General features: G+C 41.1%; 7 protein-coding genes across 7 annotated transcripts; 4 read left to right on the top strand and 3 right to left on the bottom strand.

Moving 5' to 3' along the window:
• JH06_3695 (multidrug resistance-associated protein) lies at positions 1–3,457 on the bottom strand (the record flags this gene model as incomplete). Its single annotated transcript, XM_014671342.1, has 5 exons — positions 1–2,903; positions 2,934–3,142; positions 3,165–3,216; positions 3,251–3,320; positions 3,353–3,457. Coding segments are annotated over 5 exons (3,339 nt in total), but the record flags the coding sequence as incomplete, so codon positions are not given.
• Positions 3,458–4,678: 1,221 nt separating this feature from the next.
• JH06_3696 (hypothetical protein) lies at positions 4,679–6,852 on the bottom strand (the record flags this gene model as incomplete). Its single annotated transcript, XM_014671343.1, has 5 exons — positions 4,679–5,066; positions 5,097–5,591; positions 5,622–5,924; positions 5,954–6,511; positions 6,554–6,852. 5 exons carry the CDS (start codon positions 6,850–6,852, stop codon positions 4,679–4,681), a joined length of 2,043 nt encoding a protein of 680 aa, XP_014526829.1.
• A 306-nt stretch (positions 6,853–7,158) lies between these two features.
• JH06_3697 (threonyl-tRNA synthetase) lies at positions 7,159–13,711 on the top strand (the record flags this gene model as incomplete). Its single annotated transcript, XM_014671344.1, has 17 exons — positions 7,159–7,267; positions 7,299–7,996; positions 8,027–8,181; positions 8,211–8,547; positions 8,578–8,640; positions 8,671–8,748; positions 8,779–9,032; positions 9,064–9,531; positions 9,562–10,453; positions 10,484–10,828; positions 10,859–11,149; positions 11,268–11,541; positions 11,589–11,722; positions 11,754–11,918; positions 11,949–12,070; positions 12,101–12,813; positions 12,846–13,711. 17 exons carry the CDS (start codon positions 7,159–7,161, stop codon positions 13,709–13,711), a joined length of 5,964 nt encoding a protein of 1,987 aa, XP_014526830.1.
• Positions 13,712–13,822: 111 nt separating this feature from the next.
• JH06_3698 (protein SSUH2-like protein) lies at positions 13,823–15,165 on the top strand (the record flags this gene model as incomplete). The annotated part of the gene is given in 8 exon segments (XM_014671345.1): positions 13,823–13,942; positions 13,973–14,045; positions 14,061–14,290; positions 14,321–14,456; positions 14,487–14,701; positions 14,731–14,831; positions 14,862–14,952; positions 14,983–15,165. The coding sequence occupies 8 exon segments, from the start codon at positions 13,823–13,825 to the stop codon at positions 15,163–15,165; spliced, it is 1,149 nt and encodes a 382-aa protein (XP_014526831.1).
• A 322-nt stretch (positions 15,166–15,487) lies between these two features.
• JH06_3699 (protein SSUH2-like protein) lies at positions 15,488–16,786 on the top strand (the record flags this gene model as incomplete). Its single annotated transcript, XM_014671346.1, has 8 exons — positions 15,488–15,544; positions 15,575–15,856; positions 15,887–15,976; positions 16,007–16,198; positions 16,225–16,335; positions 16,366–16,466; positions 16,496–16,580; positions 16,610–16,786. 8 exons carry the CDS (start codon positions 15,488–15,490, stop codon positions 16,784–16,786), a joined length of 1,095 nt encoding a protein of 364 aa, XP_014526832.1.
• Positions 16,787–16,864: 78 nt separating this feature from the next.
• JH06_5733 (periodic tryptophan protein) lies at positions 16,865–17,914 on the top strand (the record flags this gene model as incomplete). The annotated part of the gene is made up of 1 exon (XM_014671347.1): positions 16,865–17,914. The coding sequence occupies one exon, from the start codon at positions 16,865–16,867 to the stop codon at positions 17,912–17,914; it is 1,050 nt and encodes a 349-aa protein (XP_014526833.1).
• Positions 17,915–19,776: 1,862 nt separating this feature from the next.
• Positions 19,777–20,027, bottom strand: JH06_3340 (hypothetical protein; the record flags this gene model as incomplete). The annotated part of the gene is made up of 3 exons (XM_014671331.1): positions 19,777–19,878; positions 19,909–19,962; positions 19,989–20,027. The coding sequence occupies 3 exons, from the start codon at positions 20,025–20,027 to the stop codon at positions 19,777–19,779; spliced, it is 195 nt and encodes a 64-aa protein (XP_014526817.1).
• Positions 20,028–20,995: the final 968 nt, after the last annotated feature.

Raw genomic sequence — 20,995 nt, forward strand, 5'->3', positions numbered from 1 at the left:
GAACAAAGCAATCATCATTGTTGACTTTCCAGCACCTGTACGACCCACGACACCAACCTTCTCATGAGGATTGATGGTAAGGTTCACTCCCTTCATCACCAGAGGACCATCACGATAGCGCAGCTTTGCGTTCTTGTATTCAATACGACCCTCATTAGGCCAGCCTTGAGGAGGACGCACATCAGTAATCATGGGAGGCTCTGGCTTTACAGTGTCAATATATTCCTTGATACGCTCCACAGAGTTCATCTGAGCCTCTGTCTGAGCCAACATCTTCACACACTGCTTCATCTGATTACTCAGACTGGAGCAGGAGGAAAGACCGAGACCCAACAATGATGGAGACATCCATGAAGAAAGGACATTAGAGAGAATAGCAACAATCACCGTTACAATAGCAGCAATGATATCAGATCGCACTGTCAGCCAAGCAGAGGCCCACTGGAAGGCAAGATTCACATTATTGTTCACATCCAGCTTTCCTTCGATTCCTTGAATGAAACGTTCCTGATGGCCATATGCACGAATTGAAGGTGATCCCAATAAGACACCTTGGAAGTCTGTGAAGATGGGAGAACGAGAAACAGACTCAATTCGCTGGATATCGGTGTTAGCACGTCTGAAAGAGCTCTGAATGTAGTAGTAAACGATAAAGGCAATGATGATGACTACAATCATAATACCTCGAGTCGACCAGGCAATGTTGATACACTCAGCAATCAACAAGAAGAGTTGAGCAAAGAACATTACTCCAGAACGAGGCAATTCATCATCGACCAACACCATATCACGATTGAATCGATTCAGAATACGACCCACAGGAGTTACATCATGGAAAGCCACAGGAGCATCCAAAACGACATCTGCAAGTTTATCATGAATCTTCTGAGCTGCAACCATACGAGCAGGAACTACTGCATAAATACGGAAGATTGTGAAGAGGGCATAACCAATGATCAGAGCTCCATAGATCCAAATGTACTGATAGGTAACCTTTTTGCAAGTTTCTGTGTACTCCTCACAATTGTTATCATCAGTCCAGATGCTTAACTCAATTTGAGAAGCCACAGAGAACAAGGCAGCTACAATGAAACAGAATAATACGAAACCAAAGAGACCCTTACCAATTGCATTGAGATAATACTTGTAAACATCCCATGACATCTTACCTGCAACCTTCGTCTCCTCTGTAGTCAATGCACCATTCTCATTGGAAGCATCAGCATTCTTACTCAACTCAGCTTCATCTCGCTGAGATTGACGTTTTGCTTCCTCTTCCTTCTCATGAATTGATCGACGAGAAGCAGCGAAAGATGATGAACCATCCTCCTCTGTCAACAGAGCCATCAGATCGATATTAGCAGCCTTCAGCTCCTCATAAGTGCCCTGATGTGCGATTGTATTGTTCTCCAACACAATCACATAGTCACATTTATGAAGATACTGAGTAGCATTTGTTACCAGAATACGAGTTCGACCCTTCATGTACTTCGAGATACACTTATTGAACAGAGCTTTACCCACATGCGAATCCACAGCAGCAATAGGATCATCCATCACCACTACATCAGAATCACTGTAGCAGCATCGAGCTATGGAAATACGAGCCTTCTGACCTCCACTCACATTGATACCTCGATCACCAATCTCACACTGATCACCTCCTGCTAGCATCTTCAGATCATCTTCAAGACAACACACCTTAAGAATTTCCTTGTATTTAGCATCATCATAAGGCTTGCCAAAGAGAATATTGTTACGAACAGTATCATTCACAAGCCAAGCCTGTTGTGCTGATAGAGACATTGTACCATTCACCATTACCAAACCCGCATTCTTTGTCATCTCACCCACCAGAGAGGATACAAAGGAAGTCTTACCACTTCCTACACGACCCACGACAGCCACTAAAGCTCCCTTGGGAATACGAACAGAGATATCCTTGAGACAATTTTCATTTTCACCCCATGCAAAGTAACCATCCTGAATAACTACAGCATCCTTAGAAGCATCATAATCCTTGAGTTCCTTCTCCTCACCGTTTATTGTCTTGTATTTGAGTACACTTCCAGCAGGCACATCACGCTCAACCAATGTAGGATCCACTTCATCCAAATCAAGGAAGTCTGTGATACGCTTGACAGAGACACAGAATTGGACGAATAACATCATACACATTGGCATCATAGCAAAGGGCATTTGAAGAATTTTGAAGAGAGAAATCGAAGTATAAGCAGTTGATGCCTTTAAAGGTTCATTCATAACACTAGGATAAAGAGCGAAACAGACCAGAGGAACAATATTAGGAATAAGAGTCATGAAGGTATCAATACCCGTACCCATCAGATAACCCATATTGGCATGCTTCTTCAACTCAATCTTACGAATATCATGAATCTTTCCTTTGAACGGTTTCTCCCAACAATAATACTTGATCACACGAATTCCAGTCAGCACCTCATTCATCAGCTTCACACGAGCATCTGTAGCATTCAGAATAGCCATACGCATGGGTTGAGCATATGATACAGTGATAAATTGACAGATCAACATTAAGACGTAAATGGCCAGAGCAACCCAAGTGAGCTGCTTCATTTGCTTAGCAACCATAACAATACAGATGATCATCATCACAGGAATCATGATCACAATAGTAATAATCAAGGTGAACTGGAGCAACACGTTTGTATCTGTTGACATAATGTTGACCAATTGACCTGTTGAAGTACTGCCCTTTGAAGTTGAGGTTAATCGCAAAGCCTTTTGATATACAGCCTCCTGAGCAATTGACTTCATCTGGACTCCAAGTTTCACCATCATCATTTGTACTATCGAGTTGATATAGGCAGTGATAATGGGAACAATAAGAAGAATGACAGTATAAACCCATCGCATCGTCATATCTATGATTAATTCCTTTTCTCAACACTTACTTGGTTCATCAGACTCCAGATCCGAGACCAGCAATTCCAAAATGATTGTTGGGACAAAGCTGAAACAAATAGCAATGATATTCAACACATTTGCAGTGATCCACTTGCAAATACCGGTGCTTCGGAAGACAGCACTAAAGAAGCTACGCTTCTTTTCCGGTTTCTTCAACTCTTTCTCCCACTGCTTTTCAAACTCGTCATAGAGATACCTGGCACTGAGATCCTTTGAACATTTTCCTAAATCTTCTGCCATAAGAGGTCGTTTTCCTCCCGTCCAGATCAGCTTTGATAAGAAAGAGACACTACACATAAGATACCATATAAAATATCCAACCTCATCCAAGAGAAGAAGTTTGCATTCTCCTCATAACTGTAGTCGCTTGGCACCTAACGCATTATAACAAGAACAACACCTATACCAAAGGAGTAGGCTTTGACGGCGTCGGTGACGTCGGCTTGCTTGAGATCTCTTGTAACTCAATCTCCTTCGTCTGTTGCTTTGCTTCTGTATGCGTCTCTTCCATAATATTCAAAAGAGAAATAAAAATGAAAGTCTTTGAAGAAAGAAGGGGAGTTTCATCCCAAAACACTAAAGAACATTCGGCGAGTTCTGAGACCTTTCTATTAGTTCCATAATCTGATCTTATCTTATCTTTTATTGTGCAACTTTTCTAGTTATGGATATCTGAAGCAGATCCTGGGAGTAGGAGCAATCGAATTGAACGATGTTCCAGAAATAATGAATTTGCGAAAACAAGAATTATAATTCGTTTATTATCCCCCCAATAGTGATTTATTCAAATACGCTTTCCAAAACTGAGCTCCATCTTCCGTAAGGAACGGAAATGTGATTCGATCCGTAGGAATTATTAATGAGTATCTGGATTTGTTGGCAACCGTCGTAATGAGTTGACTGGCCATTCCTTTTCGTCGCCATTGGATAGCTGTCCATAGAGCGATTATATTCATAAGTGATGTGCTTGTATCATCGGGTATCGCTGTGATTGCAGCAGCAGTGACTTTGTTGTTGTGAATGAATAGAAATGCCTTTCTATTTGGTGAATCCCGTATCTCTCCACATTCTTTTGTGATACACACTTCTAATGATTTCCAATAGGCGTGTGAAGTGAACTACATGGAATTAACAAAGAATCATTACCGAAGGATCAACAAGAATACTATCTCCGTTTTCAAATTCTTGAATACTTTTGAGAGATGAACTATTCAAGAGTTATCGATAGATCTTACGGCAGACTTGTTGCTTTGATGCCATTTTGAAATTCTTGACAGATTCTTTTATGGGCTTTCACATCATTCACATTGTCGCTATCAAAGAGAGTACCACAGATGGGACACGTTGATATGGCTGAATTCTCAATGTTATATCCATCCAACATGTTTTTACATGTAAAAGAGTGTATTGGTTGTCTTTCTTCGGACTTGGCTTCTTCTTGGTTGGAGTTGGAATTCGTTTGAGTGTTCTGGACTTTGAAAATGAAAAAACTATCAAAGTTAATACTGTACGGAAGTGATCGTCAATCGTTGTTTGCTCTGTTTTCCTTTCTTCTTTACTAATCGACTTTTCTAGATGTCACAAATGATTTCCAGATGTTCGCACTTTTTGAAGGAGAGATAGTTTCTTCGTCTGAGCTTCCTTCACAAAGCGAGGTAAATCGTTTCATACTCGAATTGATTATCCAAAAACAAACAGAAGATATGACATCACATTGCGAAGTAGCGAATCACTATTTAAAGATCTCATCAAAAAGATCCTGTTCCTCCTTCTCTTCAACAGGTGATTTGACTGGCTCTTCTTCACTCTGACTATCCTCATCATCAAAAATGTCAATGCTATCAGATTCTGATTCGTTTTCTTCGTCGCTAATCGCTTCTTGTTCAGAGTCACTATTAGGAATAGGAGAATTTGTGGTCACTGGATCAGGACCCCGTTTTGGAGTGATGAATTCGTCGGCTTTGCGATAGTAGACAGCAGCTATCGTTCCCATTTCTTCGAGCATGTTATATAGGAACTCATCACTCATTACTTCTTGATATTCCACCGAAAGTTGAGGTCGTGGTGCTAGAATAACACGCTTTGCAGCTTTAGGATCCGTAGAGATCAATCGCCAATATCTATTTGTTACAGACATCCTGAATACTCACAAGAAGGCTCGATCTCGAATATCCACAGAAATGGTTTCTGATGTTGCTAGTGTGAATAGGGTAGCTATTAGATTCTTTCCTTTTTCTGGTTTCTTTAAGAATAGTTTAACTGTAGCTGTTAAAAGTTGGAGCTGGACAGAAGGCTTCTCATCATGATACGAATCGAGGAAGAGTTCCAACAACTCATTCGCATTATCAATCAGCTCTGAATGCTCTCCAATCACCCAAATAATACAAGCTCGAGCCCGAGGTTCATCCAGCAAATTCATTGCATTACACATAGGTACAATCACCGAAGTATACTTCCCTGGATACAATCGGAACATATCAGTTAAGACAATGATGACTTCTTGTACAACATAACTGATTTTACTCTGAAGTAAATACAGTAAAACATTCACACAACGATCAGCTGATGATTCTAGTTTCAAGGCACAACGACCAATAGCTCGAACGGAAGCACGGACAAACGATACATCAGCTTGTGTAGAATAACTACAAATGAAGCTCCTCTCATACTAAGACTCTTTGAATTCACTGAGGATTCGCTCCAGATGTCGAGATGTAGCAAGAGAGATTAGTAATTCCAGCTTCTCCATCTTCACATAATAAGGATCATTGTATTTGCAGAAAAACACTTGAATATTCTGACTGAGAAGATTAGGCACCTTTTGGACAATGAGCCGAATGGAACGTAGAGCAACATAACGTAATTCTGCACAATCAGTTGATATCAATGAGAGAAGAGCATGAGCCATTTTGTTGAGAGCAGAGTGTTGCAACTCATCATCACAATCCTCAATGTTTAACAATATTACTTTAACTGCTCTATACTCAGAATCTCTTTCAATTCCTACCCAAGAACTACAGCAATATTCACATGTTGCAGACGAGGAACTGTCCGTTCCACGATCAACATGGCTTCTTCTTCATCTTTGGGAATATATTTCGCTAGGACATCCAGAATTGTAATTTGACCCCATTCAGAACACTCTTCAAGACAAATCAGAAGCTTGTTTAGCATCTTGGTGTTGACACGAATCATATCTTGTCCAAGTACTTCGGATATATCTTTAAGAGCGACTAGAGAGTTGGAAACAACGAACGGACTGGAATCACCGATCATCCTCCGAAGTCGTAGGAAAAAACCCTCTTCTTCACAGCGCTCTGGAGCCATATCAAAGAGTTTAGCAACACAAATTGCTGCTGTTTTCCGAACATATGGATCCTTGTCATCAAGCGCCTTTTCCAAGAGAGGAACAAGATATTCAACAATAGAATCTACACGTAGACATGCCATTGTTCGAAGAGCAAGAGAGCGAATTAGAGGGTTTTTATCTTCACAATCCTGGACAAATGTGTTTACAGAGAGAATAGTTAGATCTGGATTCTCTTTTGCATATTTCATTAAATATCTATTCATAAGGTCACAGAATCAAGGTCACAAATAAACCAACTTCTTCAATTCCAGGGTTTCGTTATGAATACAACTAATCACATCAGGAAATAGAGATGATACGTCCGTTCCAATTGTCATAGCAGCAATAACACACTTCATTGTCCGTCCTACTTCTTTCTTATTCAATCCATGGAGCTGCTTCCTCCAGTCATTAATATCTCCTCTCTTTGTAGTATTAAAATATCGAACATCGTTTCCACGAACTTTCCGCATGATCTTCTTATATAGCTGCTTTGTTGCCTTATAGCCGCGTTTTGCGGCTCTGTTGATGGCTCGATCTAATTCTGCAGCTTTCATAGTCAAAATGAGTGAGAATGAAAAACGAACTGGATATGCGAAGAAACGGTAATTCCCGTTAAGTCCGTCTTTGAGAACAATAAGTGTTTGGTAATGTGGATATGTATGGGATGACAGATGAGTCAGGAGAAGGATGAAGGATACTAACTTGAGAAAAAGTAATGATCACTTCACGTTGGATATATGGGAGGCTGTACTACATCGATTTAGATTGGACTGTGCCCAAGCAAGTTGATTTCTTCGTTTATTCGTTTCGCGCCAAGATAGTGGATTCGTGGCACTTTTTGTTTCTTAATAACTAACGATATGGGAAGGGTTCTTCGCATTGAGTTAGAAAATTTCAAGTCCTATAAGGGTCGTCATGTTATTGGCCCCTTTGAACAGTTCACATGTATCATTGGGCCAAATGGAGCAGGTAGGATATTACAGTCTAGAATAAGTGGAAGGTAAATCCAATTTGATGGATGCTATTAGTTTTGTTTTGGCCATTTCGACGAAATACCTCCGAAGTCAGAATCTCCATGAATTGGTATATCATAATGATGAGACAGATCTCAGTGCGGAAACCTGCTCCGTTTCGTTGTTCTATTTGACCGATGAGATTGATAATCAACTAAACGAGGATCTAGAAGCAGGGACAGAAGTGGAATTCTTCAGACGTGTAAATGCAAATGGATCTTCCCAGTTTAAGATTAATGGTCGTCAGATCACAAGTGACAAGTATATTAAGAAGTTAGCTGAGTATAATATCCTTGTGAATTGCCGTAACTTCATTGTGTATCAAGGAGATGTCCAGAACATTTCGACTCGTTCTCCTGAAGAACTAACAACACTATTTGAGCAAATTTCAGGGAGTTGTGAATTGAAAGAGGAATATGACCGTTTGCGAGAGAAACGAGAAAAGCTGAAAGTGGTCATGGATATGAATCTAAAGAAGAAATACACAATTATCTCTGAACGAAAGCTTGTTCAAGTTCAGAAAGAAGAAGCTGATGAATATCAAAAGAAGCAATCACTTCTTCGCGATCTCCGTGTAGAATACTTCTTATGGCAATTGTACAACATCGAATCGAATTTGGAACAACATACACGCAGAGCTGACTCTCTGAAGGAGAAGTGTAGTGATATGGAGAACACTGATACAGTGAGAGCAGAGGAGATGAATGATACTTAGTCTCTTCGTCAGCAGAAGGACAGCAAACAGCGAGAGATGGCAAAACTTCGTGAGAAGCAACGAAAACTTGAGAAGCAACAACGAAGAGTGGAGGAACGAATCAAACAGAAACAACCCGAGAGCCTTAAATTGAATGATAAGATGCGTCGACAAGAGTAAGGATAAACGGAGAATATGATTGTAGAAAGGAACAACGACGTCTTGATGAAGAGTTGGAGAGATTACGAAGGGAGCAGGAGACAGTAACGAAGGAGAAGGAGACATTGGAGACTGAGTTGGATCGTATGCATTCAACATTGGAAGCATTGATGGAGTCTGTACCTCAGACTCAAGGAGGAGTTGTATTGAATGATGAACAAAAGGAACAATATGCAAGTTTGAAAGAAGAATTCAATCGTCAAGCAGGGAGTATTCTACAAACAAGAGAACAGAAACGTCGTGAGCATGATACTTTGACTTCACAAATAAAGCAGAAGACAGATTTGATTTCCAGTCATCAGCAAGAGCTTGATAATACTCGAGTCCTGATCAAGTGAGGTTGTGAGCCATAGAAATTAGTAGGTGATTTACGAGGTCAGCAACGACGACTAACACAGAGTCGAGATGATATTGAAGTGAGGGAGAGATGGATGGATGATGTGTAGAAAGTGATTCGTCATTTGGAAGAAGAGAGTGCTTCTCTTCAAACAGAATATGGAGCTGCAAAATCCTCGTTACAAGAGGTGAAAGTGAAGAAATGAAATGATGAGTAGAAACGTCAAATCTGTGAGAGAGTGAAGAAGGAACTTCAGAGTGAGATGGATGTTCGAGAAGGTCGCAAGCGTGAAAAGGAACGTCAAGCCTGTGTAACTCGTCTACGAGAACTCTTTCCTGATGTTCGAGGCTTGCTATTAGATCTCTGTAATCCTACTCAGAAGAAATACAGTATTGCTGTAGAAACAGCCTTAGGTAAACATCTTGATGCAGTTGTAGTGAACACAAAGGCTGTTGCTATTGAGTGTATCCAGTATAAATCACTTAAATCCTATCATGAATAGATTCTTGAAGGAACAGCATATGGCTCCTCTGGACTTCTATCCATTAGACTCTCTGAAGCCAAAAGAACTTCGAATGGAGTTACGACGTCATAACTGCAAACTGTGTTATGAATTATTGGAATTCGATCCTGCTATTGAGATTGCGATTCGATATGCTGTTGGAAACACTGTTGTGGCTGAGAATCTGACAATTGCACGTCAGCTGGCATATGAGGAAGGGATTCATGAGAAGGTTGTGACTCTGGATGGAGAACAGATAGCAAAGAATGGAGCAATGACAGGTGGAATTGGGAAAGTGACAAAAACAGGCAAATTTCAGGACAAGGTGATTCAAAGGAAGCAAGAAGAGTTGGCTGCTCTTGAAGCAGAGTGTCAGGAATTGGAAAAGAAACTTCAAAGGAATGCAGCAAACTCAGAACGAGTGCGATCTGTGGATTCAGAGGTTCTAGCCCAACGAGGAAAACTTCGGTGAGGAAATGGAATGTGAATGAACATTAGAGTATTCAATGAAGAGATAACTGTGATTGAGAAGAAGATCCAAGCATATGGAACACGAATGAATGGCCTAGAGAGCTCATTAGCAGAAGAGAAGAAGGAGCTTACTAGTTTGCAAAAGGAGGAAGAGACATTTGTTCAAGCTCTTAGTATTCTGCTTCAGAAATGTACTGTCATTGAGAAACGTGTTTATGGAACATTCCTACAAACTATTGGAATTGGATCGATTCAGGAATTGGAGAGTGAGTACTTGTCGAAACTTCGAGAGAATGAACGAATGCAGACAGAGTGTCGTACACATATCACGTTGATTGAAGGCAAGCGAGATTATGGTGATCAACGACTGGTGACAATAGCTCAATCGATTCGTGAATACGAGGAACAGAGAATGAAGATCGAGAAGAAGCTAACAGAGGTGAGACGACGTGTGAATGATGTGAGTGGTGAAATGAGTGTTATGGAGGAAGAAGAAGAAAATGGAAAGCGAGAGATTGGTCTGGTTATGAAGAGTGTGCGAGACGTGGAGATTGTGATTCAAGAGATTGATAATCGGATTCGAGAAAACCGCGGGAATCTGAAGAAAACAGAAGATCAAATTTCATCAGAACGATGTGCTATGGAGACATTACGATCAAAAAGGAATGCTGTTCTTAAATCAGCAATGATCGAACAAGTACAGATTCCTCTTCTGTCATCTCGTGAGTCACAAGTCTCAGAAGGATCTCAGATGGAGGTGGAAAATGAAACTCCTATGTCCAGTCAGGTGATGGCTTCACAACTCAGTCAGAGCCAGACACAAACACCTCAGTTCAGTCAAAGTCAAGCAATGATAGTTCAAACAGATCAGGAGCAAGTTGATCGAATCGACTTCTCTTCTCTGGGAGATCATGCTGTCGTAATGAATGAAGGATGAATTGATTTGTAGGCAGTAAGTGAAGGTGAATATGGAATTCGAGATGAACAGTATCGAGATAGAATCGCTCGATTAGCTTCTGAAGTGGATAAAATGACACCAGATATGTTAGCAGAGAAGAAGTTCAAAGATATTTCCGATCGTGTTAGTGGGATCATTGCTGATCGAAAGGAGATGGTCACTGACTACACTGCTGCTAATGAGGAGTTCAAGGATTGTTGTAAACGTCGCAAGGATTTGTTCATGAGTGCATATGAACAAGTGGAACGAGTTATTGACGCTACTTATAAGGACCTCACACGTTCACCTCAGTTCACGACAGGAGGTCAAGCTCTTTTAGCTCTTACCAATCCAGATGTATTGATGATAAGATGAATTGACTTCTAGGAACCTTATTTGGGTGGGGTGAAATATACAGTAAGTCCAGTAGGGAAACAATATCGAGATATTGGTCAGTTATCTGGTGGCGAGAAAACCATAGCTACATTAGCTCTACTGTTTGCCTTGCATAGCTTCCGTCGTGCTCCTTTCTTCATTATGGATGAGATAGATGATGCTCTTGATAATGCAAATGTTGAACGTGTGGCGAAGTATTTGATGTCGAACTCACGAATCACACAATGCATTATTATCTCTCACAAGGACTTACTATTCGAGAAGAGTGATAGTCTGGTTGGAGTATACCATAATTGGCAGGAAGCATCTTCTGCAATCCTTACAATTGATTTAAGAAAGTATGATCCTGAATCCGAAAGGAGTTGATCTGTTTGTTCCAATACGATAATCGCGGGAATAGGATGACTTCGGCCTTGCTTCTTTATCACTTGCTCAAGTCTGTGAGACTAAGATTAAGAATGTCTGTGGAAAAGTAAGAATCTCGTTGTTATTATCTATTTCTTACCCTTTGAATAGTCACGAAACGAATCGTCTTATTGAAGGAACTAAACAGAATATTGCTACTACGGGCTGCATTGGAGGAGAGGTTACTATCATGAAGGATGCTCCTTTTTTGAAAGAGCGTGACGAGCTTTTCAACAAGTTCTATGAGGAGTATCAGAAGACTATTGCAGGTATGTTTGATTGGTCTTATTCTTTGTGAACGATTTACGATGTTTAGCGAAGCCTCGTTCTGCTATCACCATTACTCTTCCTGATGGAACTGTGAAAGAGGGAACTGCTTGGGAAACCACTCCTTATATGATTGCTGAAGGTATCTCGAAGGGACTCGCCCAGCATGCTCTTGTTGCCAGAGTTTGTATTTGGAAGTGACTACTGATTATAGGTTGCTTATGAAGATGCTACTATTGGTTGTGATGCCTGCAAGACTGAGGAATCAGATAGTGAAGATGAGGGAGAAGAAGAAGGTCTTTTATGGGATATGCATCGTGTGCTTGAAGGAAGCTGCAAGCTATGGATTCTGAAGTTCGAGGATAAGGGAGGAAAGGCCGTATGTTATGGTTTCTGGCTTAGACAGTAGACATTCTGGCACAGCAGTGCTCATATTCTGGGAGAGGCAATGGAGAATCTGTATGGTGTGGATCTGTGTATTGGACCTGCTCTGAAGGATGGCTTCTATTATGATGCCTATTTTGGTAAAATGTAGGAGAGAGTGGTAAGGATGATGGATAGGAGTGTTACAGAAGGAGACTGTGGTAAGATTGATGAGGAAGCCAATCGTTTGATCAAGTCGAAGCAAGTATTCCAACGCTGTGAGTTAACGAAGGAACAAGCTCTTCAGCTGTTTAGTCACAATCCGTTCAAGCAACAGATTATCTCCAGCAAGGTTGCTGATGGTGCTACAACTAGCGTCTATCGTTGTGGAACTCTGATTGATCTCTGCATGGGTCCTCATCTCCCTAGCACTAGCTTCATCAAAGGATTCGCTGTGGTGAAGAATAGTGCTTGCTATTGGTTGGGCAACGCTGAGAATGATACTCTCCAACGTGTCTACGGTATCTCATTCCCTGACTCCAAGCAGCTGAAGGAATGGAAGCAGCAGCAAGAAGAGGCTAAGAAGAATGATCATCGTCGTTTGGGTGAACAACAGGATCTCTTCTTCTTCCATGAATTGAGTCCTGGTAGCTGCTTCTTCTTGCCTCATGGAGCCTATATCTACAACCGTCTGATTGAGTTCATTCGTCAGGAGTACCACAAACGTGGCTACACTGAAGTGGTAAGTCCTAATGTGTTCAATCTGGACCTGTGGAGAATCAGTGGTCACTATGATCACTACAAGGACGATATGTTCCTCTTTAAGTGTGATGATACTGAATATGGTCTCAAACCAATGAATTGTCCTGGTCACTGCTTGATGTTCTCTCATACACTTCACAGCTATCGTGGTAGGTACTGTTTCTGTCTATTGACTCTCTAGAGTTGCCTATTCGTTTCGCTGACTTCGGTGTACTTCATCGTAATGAGCTGTCTGGTGCATTGAATGGTCTGACTCGTGTGAGACGTTTCCAGCAGGATGATGCCCACATCTTCTGTCGTCCTGACCAGATCAAGCAGGAAGTTAGCAGTGTTCTTGATTTCATGCGTCATGTGTACGGAATTTTTGGAATGACCTTCAAGTTGGAGCTTTCCACTCGTCCCAAGAAGGCTATGGGTGATCTTGCCTTGTGGAACAAGGCTGAGCAGAATCTCAAGGAATCTCTGGATGAGTTTATCGGAGTTGGCAACTGGAAGGTGAATCCTGGTGATGGTGCTTTCTATGGTCCCAAGATCGATATTAAGGTTCTGGATGCTCTTCATCGTGTCCACCAGACGGCTACAATCCAACTGGATTTCCAACTGCCTATTCGCTTCGATCTGTCGTACAAGTCTGCTGATGGAACAATGGAGCGACCTGTGATGGTCCACCGTGCCATTCTTGGATCTGTTGAACGATCGTTTGCTATTCTACTGGAGCATTATAAGGGCAAATGGCCTTTCTGGCTGAGTCCTCGTCAGGCCATTGTGATCCCAGTGAATGCCTCCTGTATGGAATATGCTCAGAAGGTGAAGCAGACTCTATGGGATAATCACTTCCAAGTTGAGTTAGAAGAATCTGGTCGTACTCTCAACAAGATGGTGAGAGAGGCTCAGCTCGCTCAGTTCAACTATATTCTGGTTGTTGGTAATAAGGAAGCTGAAACCAATTCTGTTGCCATTCGTAGTCGTGATAATGCCATGTTGGGTGTTAAGACCCTAGATGAGTGTATTACCATGTTCAAGGAACTGGAAGAATCGTATCAATAAGGGAATTGTTTTTGTTTGTTGTTGAATCAAACTTCTGGTGGTAGATTTTACTAGTGTTGGTATGGTTGGGTATCAATAAATGATGTATCACTATACAAGTAAGTTTGAACAATGTTCTTCATTCATATTTTTAAGACTTTGAACAAAAAGTTGGATCGAAATTCTGCCTATTTATTTGTAGTGAGTAATCCTGCTCCTGGTAATGCTCCAGACATGCCACCACAGATTGTTGTAAGTGTTTGATGTTCAAATGACTTGAAGGGATACACGATGTCTCAGGATCCTGTAGCACTCAAAGCCCCTACAGTTAGTATGGGAAGTGGGCAACCTAAAAGTGGATGATCCTTAGATTCTCAAGTGATTGAAACTCAGTCATGCGAGATGGAAAATATGGATAACGATATTCTTCGTGCTTCATTGATGAATCTGGTTCAAGAGAAGAGCTGCTGGGGAAAGAAGGCTGCTACTGACATGGAAATTCGAGGAGTTGCTCCCGTTAATTCTTTCCATTGTCGTTGGGAGACTTACATGGAGAAGCGAACTACTTCGTGGGAGCAGCGTCCGTTTGATAACCGTGCAGTACTAATGTGATCTGGTATTAATTCAAAGGTGGATTCTCCTGATATGGGTCGTGCTCCTCTTCCTTGGGAAGTTCCTGTTACGGCTCCCAATATGTTTGCGGAGCGTAAGATGAATGTTACTGTTCCTCATACCGAATACGTGATGGAGTGTAGAGATTGCTATGGTATCACTTTTATTTTTCCATAACAGATAGGAAGAGGTCGTATCCAGTGTACTAGTTGTCATGGACGTGGTCGTGAGAATTGCACTTCCTGTTCTGGTCGCGGGTACCGTCAAGTTGGAGAAACCGAAGAGAAATGTCCTTTTTGTAATGGAATGGGAACCAGAACATGCAATCACTGTAATGGTGATGGAATGACCAAGTGCAAGTCCTGTGCTGGTTCTGGAAGAATTGTGAAGTATGTCAATGTAAGGAATGAGGGAAGTATTCAACCTAGTTGTGTGTGGAATTCGTCAATCATGTCCTGGATGAGGTCATAGATGTGAGTGGTCTTCCAGAAGAGCAAATTATCAAGGCTACAGGTTTCACGATGTGCAAGTAGGAATTAGAGCTGCATATGATCCAAAGTCAATCTGGATATCATCTGCTTCCTCCTCAAGGACTTGCTTCACCTGAATTAGAGCAGGTCTGTAATCGTCTCTACGGTCTTGCTGAGAATGTTGGATTATGGAGGTGATGTGAGTTTTAGCTGATCAATGAGAATACGGAACGTCTTATTCAGCAACGTGTGACTGTTCGTATGGTTCCTGTGACGAAAGCTATTGGATTATACAAGGGAAAATCATTCGATTTCTGGGTGTATGGAAATGATCGCAAGTGTTATGCTCCGAATTATCCTATGCAGTGTTGCTGTGGTTGTACAACCTATTAATGTATCGATATGATTTTGTATTTGACAGTTACTCTTGATTCATTGCCTTAACAGAATCATGATTTTGTTTGTTATTAACAATTCGATATCTACATCAATATATTATTTCAGTTTATGTCGAAGGGATGAATGACTACTACTAGATCGAACAGTACAGTAGAATGGTTTTCCCAACATTATTTGCTGATTTATCCTGCTGAAAACAAATGTATTGGATTAGATTCAGCTTCAAGGGTTGTTCCTTTCTGGTATTCCACATATGTTTAATAATCCTTAATAATCAAGAGGATGTTGGAAACGAATCCCTGATCCAACTCAAAAAATGAATACTAATAACGATAATCCCATTGTAACTGTGACAGACGCTTCGGAACCAACCGTACAATATCGATAGCTCTCTAATAATCAGCCTACCCTCAAAGGATCATCTATTCCTCCACCAATACAGTTGGTTGGATCCACCTCACTCCTCCATTCCACAAGTCAAGAATCACCTGTATCAACAACTATTACAAATGTTGATGCTCTTGGCTCTGCAGGTGCTAAGAGAGAACAAGAAACGGTCAGACTACCCAAAACTATCCTATCTACGCCCATTCGCAGTAAAGATCAGCTAGTTGCTCGAATCAAAGAGGAGCTTTCTCATAAGAAAGAACTGAAACAAGACATTGAAGGAATTGAATTTGGAAACGTGAGCCTTTGTTCTGTTGCTTAGTCTTAGATTGAATCAAAAAATGCACTTGTGTTTACATTAGATTCTTGTACCGAAAAAAGAAATGCTGTTTGGTCATATCGTCTCTTTGAAGGAGAAGTATATGAAAAGGACATATCTGACTGATAGTACGATCCTCCCCTCATGGGTCCTGCTCCCAAAATGGAAGAGATATCCATTATTCCAGCGGATTACTACCATTCATTCAAATTCTCGACTCCTATTCCGCACACTGATTTTCTAGTTCGTTGTGACCACTGTAATGGTACGCATATCTTAATCAGTGAATTGAAGGACTTGGGCATGTTTCGTGTAAAAACTGTAAAGGAAACGGTTACACTGTTAAGCATCAAGACAACGGCAATAACGCATATACTACTTGTGGGGAATGCTCGGGTATCGGGGAACTGATTTGTTCCAGATGTGAGTTAAAGGGAAGAATTGTAGTGTTTGTGGATGTATTTGAATTGTGAAATTAATGACTGTAGCTTCAAGTGGACTTTGTGAACTATCAGAAAAAGGCTACGATAGGTGGAGGTGGTTTATCAGCGAAAATCCTTATGAATTGTGAGAAACGCTTATTGTGGAGGTACACTTTTGGTTTGGTCTTCAGTGTAGCCAGGAAGCAGATCACTTACTACCTCCTACAGAGTTTCCAGATCAGTCTTATGTGACACCAATCAACAATATCTTTAAATATTCTGTACTAGTATTAGTTTATCTTGAGTGTAGTGTAAAAGAGATGAAACATTGCTGCGTCAACGCTTTTCCATCTTTGAAGTTCCTGTAGCAAGAGTATCTGCGGTGTTAGATGGAAATGAATTCGGTATTTATGTCTATGGTGAGGATTCTAAAGTGTGTTTCCAGAACTATCCTGCCTCTACTCAAAAGAATTGTACAATATTCTAATTGTATTGTGTTTGTTGATCCAGCAAGTGAATGAGAATACATTGCTTACTCATTCACTCACTGTGAAATCCATTTCATATGAAATTCTCCTATCGGTTTTCTAATTTGTGTGGAACGGTTTACAAGTGCGGGAATGTGTGTTTCTCAGCAGATGGGAATATTCTCTATTCACCTGTTGGAAGTCGTATTTCGGTGTTTGATCTCGTGAACCACACATCCTATACTCTTCCATTTGAAACACGTAAGAATATCAGTCGTCTCTGTGTTTCCAACAATGGTCGATATATGGTTGCAGTAGATGTGGATGGAAAAGCAATGTTTATCAATCTGAGGCGACGAATTGTTCTATATCGCTTTTCCTTTGATGGACCGATTCAAGACATTTGTTTTAGTCCTGATGATACTATGATTGCAGTGGCAATTGAACGTAAGTTCCAACTTTGGTACACACCAACTGAAGAGCGTCATTTCGCTCCTATGGAGAGATATTTTGAGATTGGTCATCATTTTGATAAAATCACATCGATTCGATGGAGTTTGGATGGTAAGTATTTGGTGACTGGTTGTGAGGATATGAATGTTCGTATCTTCTCTGTTCAGGTCTATGATGATTTTATTCCTATCACTCTGCCGGGTCATCGTAGTAGTGTTGTTGGAGCATATTTTGCTGCAGATGGGAAACACATCTATTCTGTGTGTAATGGTGGTGGAGTATTGGAGTGGGAATGGAGTGAAGTGGATGATGAGACATGGGAACGGATGCAGAGGTTTATTGATAGGAAGAAGAATAAGAATGATGAAGATGAGAAGGAAAAGGAGAGTGAGAAGGATAATGAGAAGAGTGATAGTGAGAAGNTGATAGTAGCAATGAAAGTGATGATAATCCTGATACCAAGAATGATATCATTCCCACGAATGAGGATCTCACTCACAAGAACATCTATGCTCATGGCAAATGGAGCATTCACTCCAAGTTTACGATTGAAGAATCCTCTCAAGTTTCTTGTTGTGACTTCAATCCTTACTCCAATCTCCTCATCCTTGGTCTTGTCAATGGAGTCTTTGCTCTACATGAAATGCCTGATTTCACACGTATTCACTCTCTCTCAATCAGTCGGAATGATGTGAGTTCCTGTTCCATCAATCGATCTGGAGACTGGCTCGCTTTTGGTTGTGCTTCCCTAGGTCAGTTGTTGGTGTGGGAATGGCAATCAGAGACATATGTATTGAAGCAACAAGGTCATTACTACAACATCAATACACTGGAATTCTCACCTGATGGAAGTGTTGTAGCCACTGGAGGCGATGATGGAAAAGTGAAGTTGTGGTCGATTCAATCTGGATTCTGTTTTGTGACGTTTGCTGATCATACAGCAGCTGTAACAGATCTGTGTTATGTTCGAGGAGGTCATGCATTACTGTCAGCATCATCCGATGGAACAATTCGTGCTTACGATCTGATTCGATACCGAAACTTCAGAACACTCACTACTCCTACTCCTGTTCAGTTTACCTGTGTTACATGTGATATGTGAGTCCATTTTCTCTCTTTCATGATTAGTTCGGGTGATCTCATCGCTGCAGGAGCTTCGTCTCCATTTGAGATTTACATCTGGTCGTTGCGAACAGGAAAGCTGTTAGATACACTCACGGGTCACGAAGGACCTATCTCGTGTCTTCGGTTCAATGCTCGTGGCACACAATTGGCCTCTGGATCTTGGGATCATACGGTTCGGACATGGGACTTGTTGCGGAGTGGTTTGAAGGAGAGTTTGGTGCATCCTGCAGAGGTGGTATCGATTGATTGGCGTCGAGATACTGATGAGCTGATTGCCTCATGTCTGAATGGAAGTATCTTCATTTGGGACACTGAGAATGGTACGAATCTGTTTGAATGGTGATGTGTAGCTGTTGTGAAAGGGACGATTGATGGTCGTAGGGATCTGTGTGGAGGTCGTAGGAGTACTGATGACTTCACAGCGGCACATAACATGGAAGGAAAGTTCTTCCGAAGTGTGTGTTACAGTACAGATGGTGATTATGTTATTGGAGGAGGTCGATCGAAGTATATTTGTATCTATGAATTACGAGGTAAAACACTGGTGAGAAAGTATGCTCTCACGCAGAATCGATCGTTAGAAGTAGTGATTATAATGAGGAGATGAGTAGTAGGGTGTATTGAGTCATTTGAATAGTAATCAAATGACAGAGATTGGATCAATGAATGAACTACCTGGTGAAGAGTATGACTAGAGAGTGGATGTAAGGATTAGTGAACATGATCAATACATGGTACCTGGAGCCTTGAAGGGAGATGGAGCCAAGCGATCCTTACGAGAGGAGATTTATTGTACCACTGTGAAGTTCTCTCCATCTGGTGATATGTTTGCTGTGGCCTCAAGTCAGGGACTGGTGTTGTTCTCATTAGATCCTTCTCTTGCCTTTGATCCTTTCGACCTCCAGGAAGATGTTACTCCAGAGAGTATCCAGTATGCTCTGGCAGGTGAGGAATGGTCTCGTGCTCTGATCTATGCCTTACATCTTAACGAGGCAGCTTCTATTCGACAGGTGCTTCAAGCTGTTCCTTTCGATCAGATTCAAATCGTGTGTTCCGAAGTTCCACGACTCTTCCTAACACGATTACTTCAGGTTCTGTGTGAAGAAACCCAAAACACTCCCTATTTGGAGTATTATGTGTGTTGGATCACATGGCTGATGAAACTCCATGGACAGTATATGCGAGCGAATCCACGTCGATTCATGGCTGTATTGAGACTTGTTCAGAAGAGCGTTTTGGATCATTATCAGGCATGTCGGAAGGCGGCAGATAGCAATATTTATACTCTACGCTTCTTGAGTGAGACGATGGAGAAGGAATGATGTCATTTATTGATTTGATATGTTTATTAAACAAGCAAGAGAGTAAAATGACTATTGTTCTTGGCGCTTTTTCACATCATCAAGGCGTTGTTGATATACTGTGGTTCGCTCTACAATTTATGACTTATACTCAACAAAATACTTTTGATCATCTCCTGAACATTCCTGCGATCTGACAAAAAGAACACATCGCCCTTCTTCTGGAAAACAGACTATTTCATAAATCAGATAAAACTGAATACTCGTGATTCAGGTAATCCTTCCAATTCCGAAGACTGGACATTCAGAACATGAAACTACGAATCACTCCAATCAATGCAACAAGGACTCTTGTCTCATATGCATCGATTACAACATTCATTATGCAAAATATCGAAGCCAATCTTCAGTTAACAGCTTGTGACAAAGAGGGCGTTTCGACTGCCGAACTATCCAAGATGCCGCGAACTGGCTCCATAAAAAGACCCAATTCTCTTGCCCAAATAGATGTGTCGCAATAATAAGGACACTTTCACGGCATTATATCATTTGAGTCTTGCTGCGGAGTATCAAATTGACCATTATATGAGCGGTTTCTATCAATATGGGGATTGTTCATTTGAGATAGTCCCTCGGCGGAAGGGACTGTATGATTCAGGTTTTCGAATGAACGAAACGTAATTATTGTATTCCGTGATAATCACTTAGTGCTTTTGTAAGTGCAGAAGTTGTTGTCGATGGTATTTCCTACACTACAGAGGATAGTAGTTGTTTATATTTTGTATTCTTATTGTAGGTTCGTCGGGATCGGGATCGAAGCGAGTAGTTCGTCGTTGTTGTGACTGATAGCTAGGTTTCGTTTCGATCGTCCTCCAAATCTTCAGGACGGAAGTCAGATGAGACGTTATTGCAGTTACCAAAGAATCGAAGTGAAGATGATGATTGGTCCTCCCAGTTTGAAATAGAATTTGGAGAAAAAGGAAATCGGATTATGCCATTTATTACAGATGCCGACATTCTTCGTCATTACTCACGAGAGTTCAAAGATGCTGTCGGTCTTTTTGCAATGTGTGATATTAGATCAAAGATATCATGGTCTACAATACATATACAAAGATTCAATTGATTCAGAAAAAGGCAGAGAGTCATCGGCCTGAGATTCCTCCGCCGATGAAAGATGCCGTATTGAGTGAAGTCCATTCTCTTGAGATTCCTGCAGTCCCTCAGCCAATGGACTTTCCCATCCAACGGAAACTCTCTCATGAGATAGCTCAACCTATTCGTGTGGGAACAACAGAATCTGTTGAAGGTGACAAACGAGTGAGTGAGAGGTGAAAAATGGATATAAAT

The sequence above is a fragment of the Blastocystis sp. subtype 4 genome (assembly GCF_000743755.1).
Source record: "Blastocystis sp. subtype 4 strain WR1 chromosome Unknown seqid_0171, whole genome shotgun sequence".
In the NCBI taxonomy this organism is placed as follows: Eukaryota; class Bigyra; order Opalinata; family Blastocystidae; genus Blastocystis; species Blastocystis sp. subtype 4.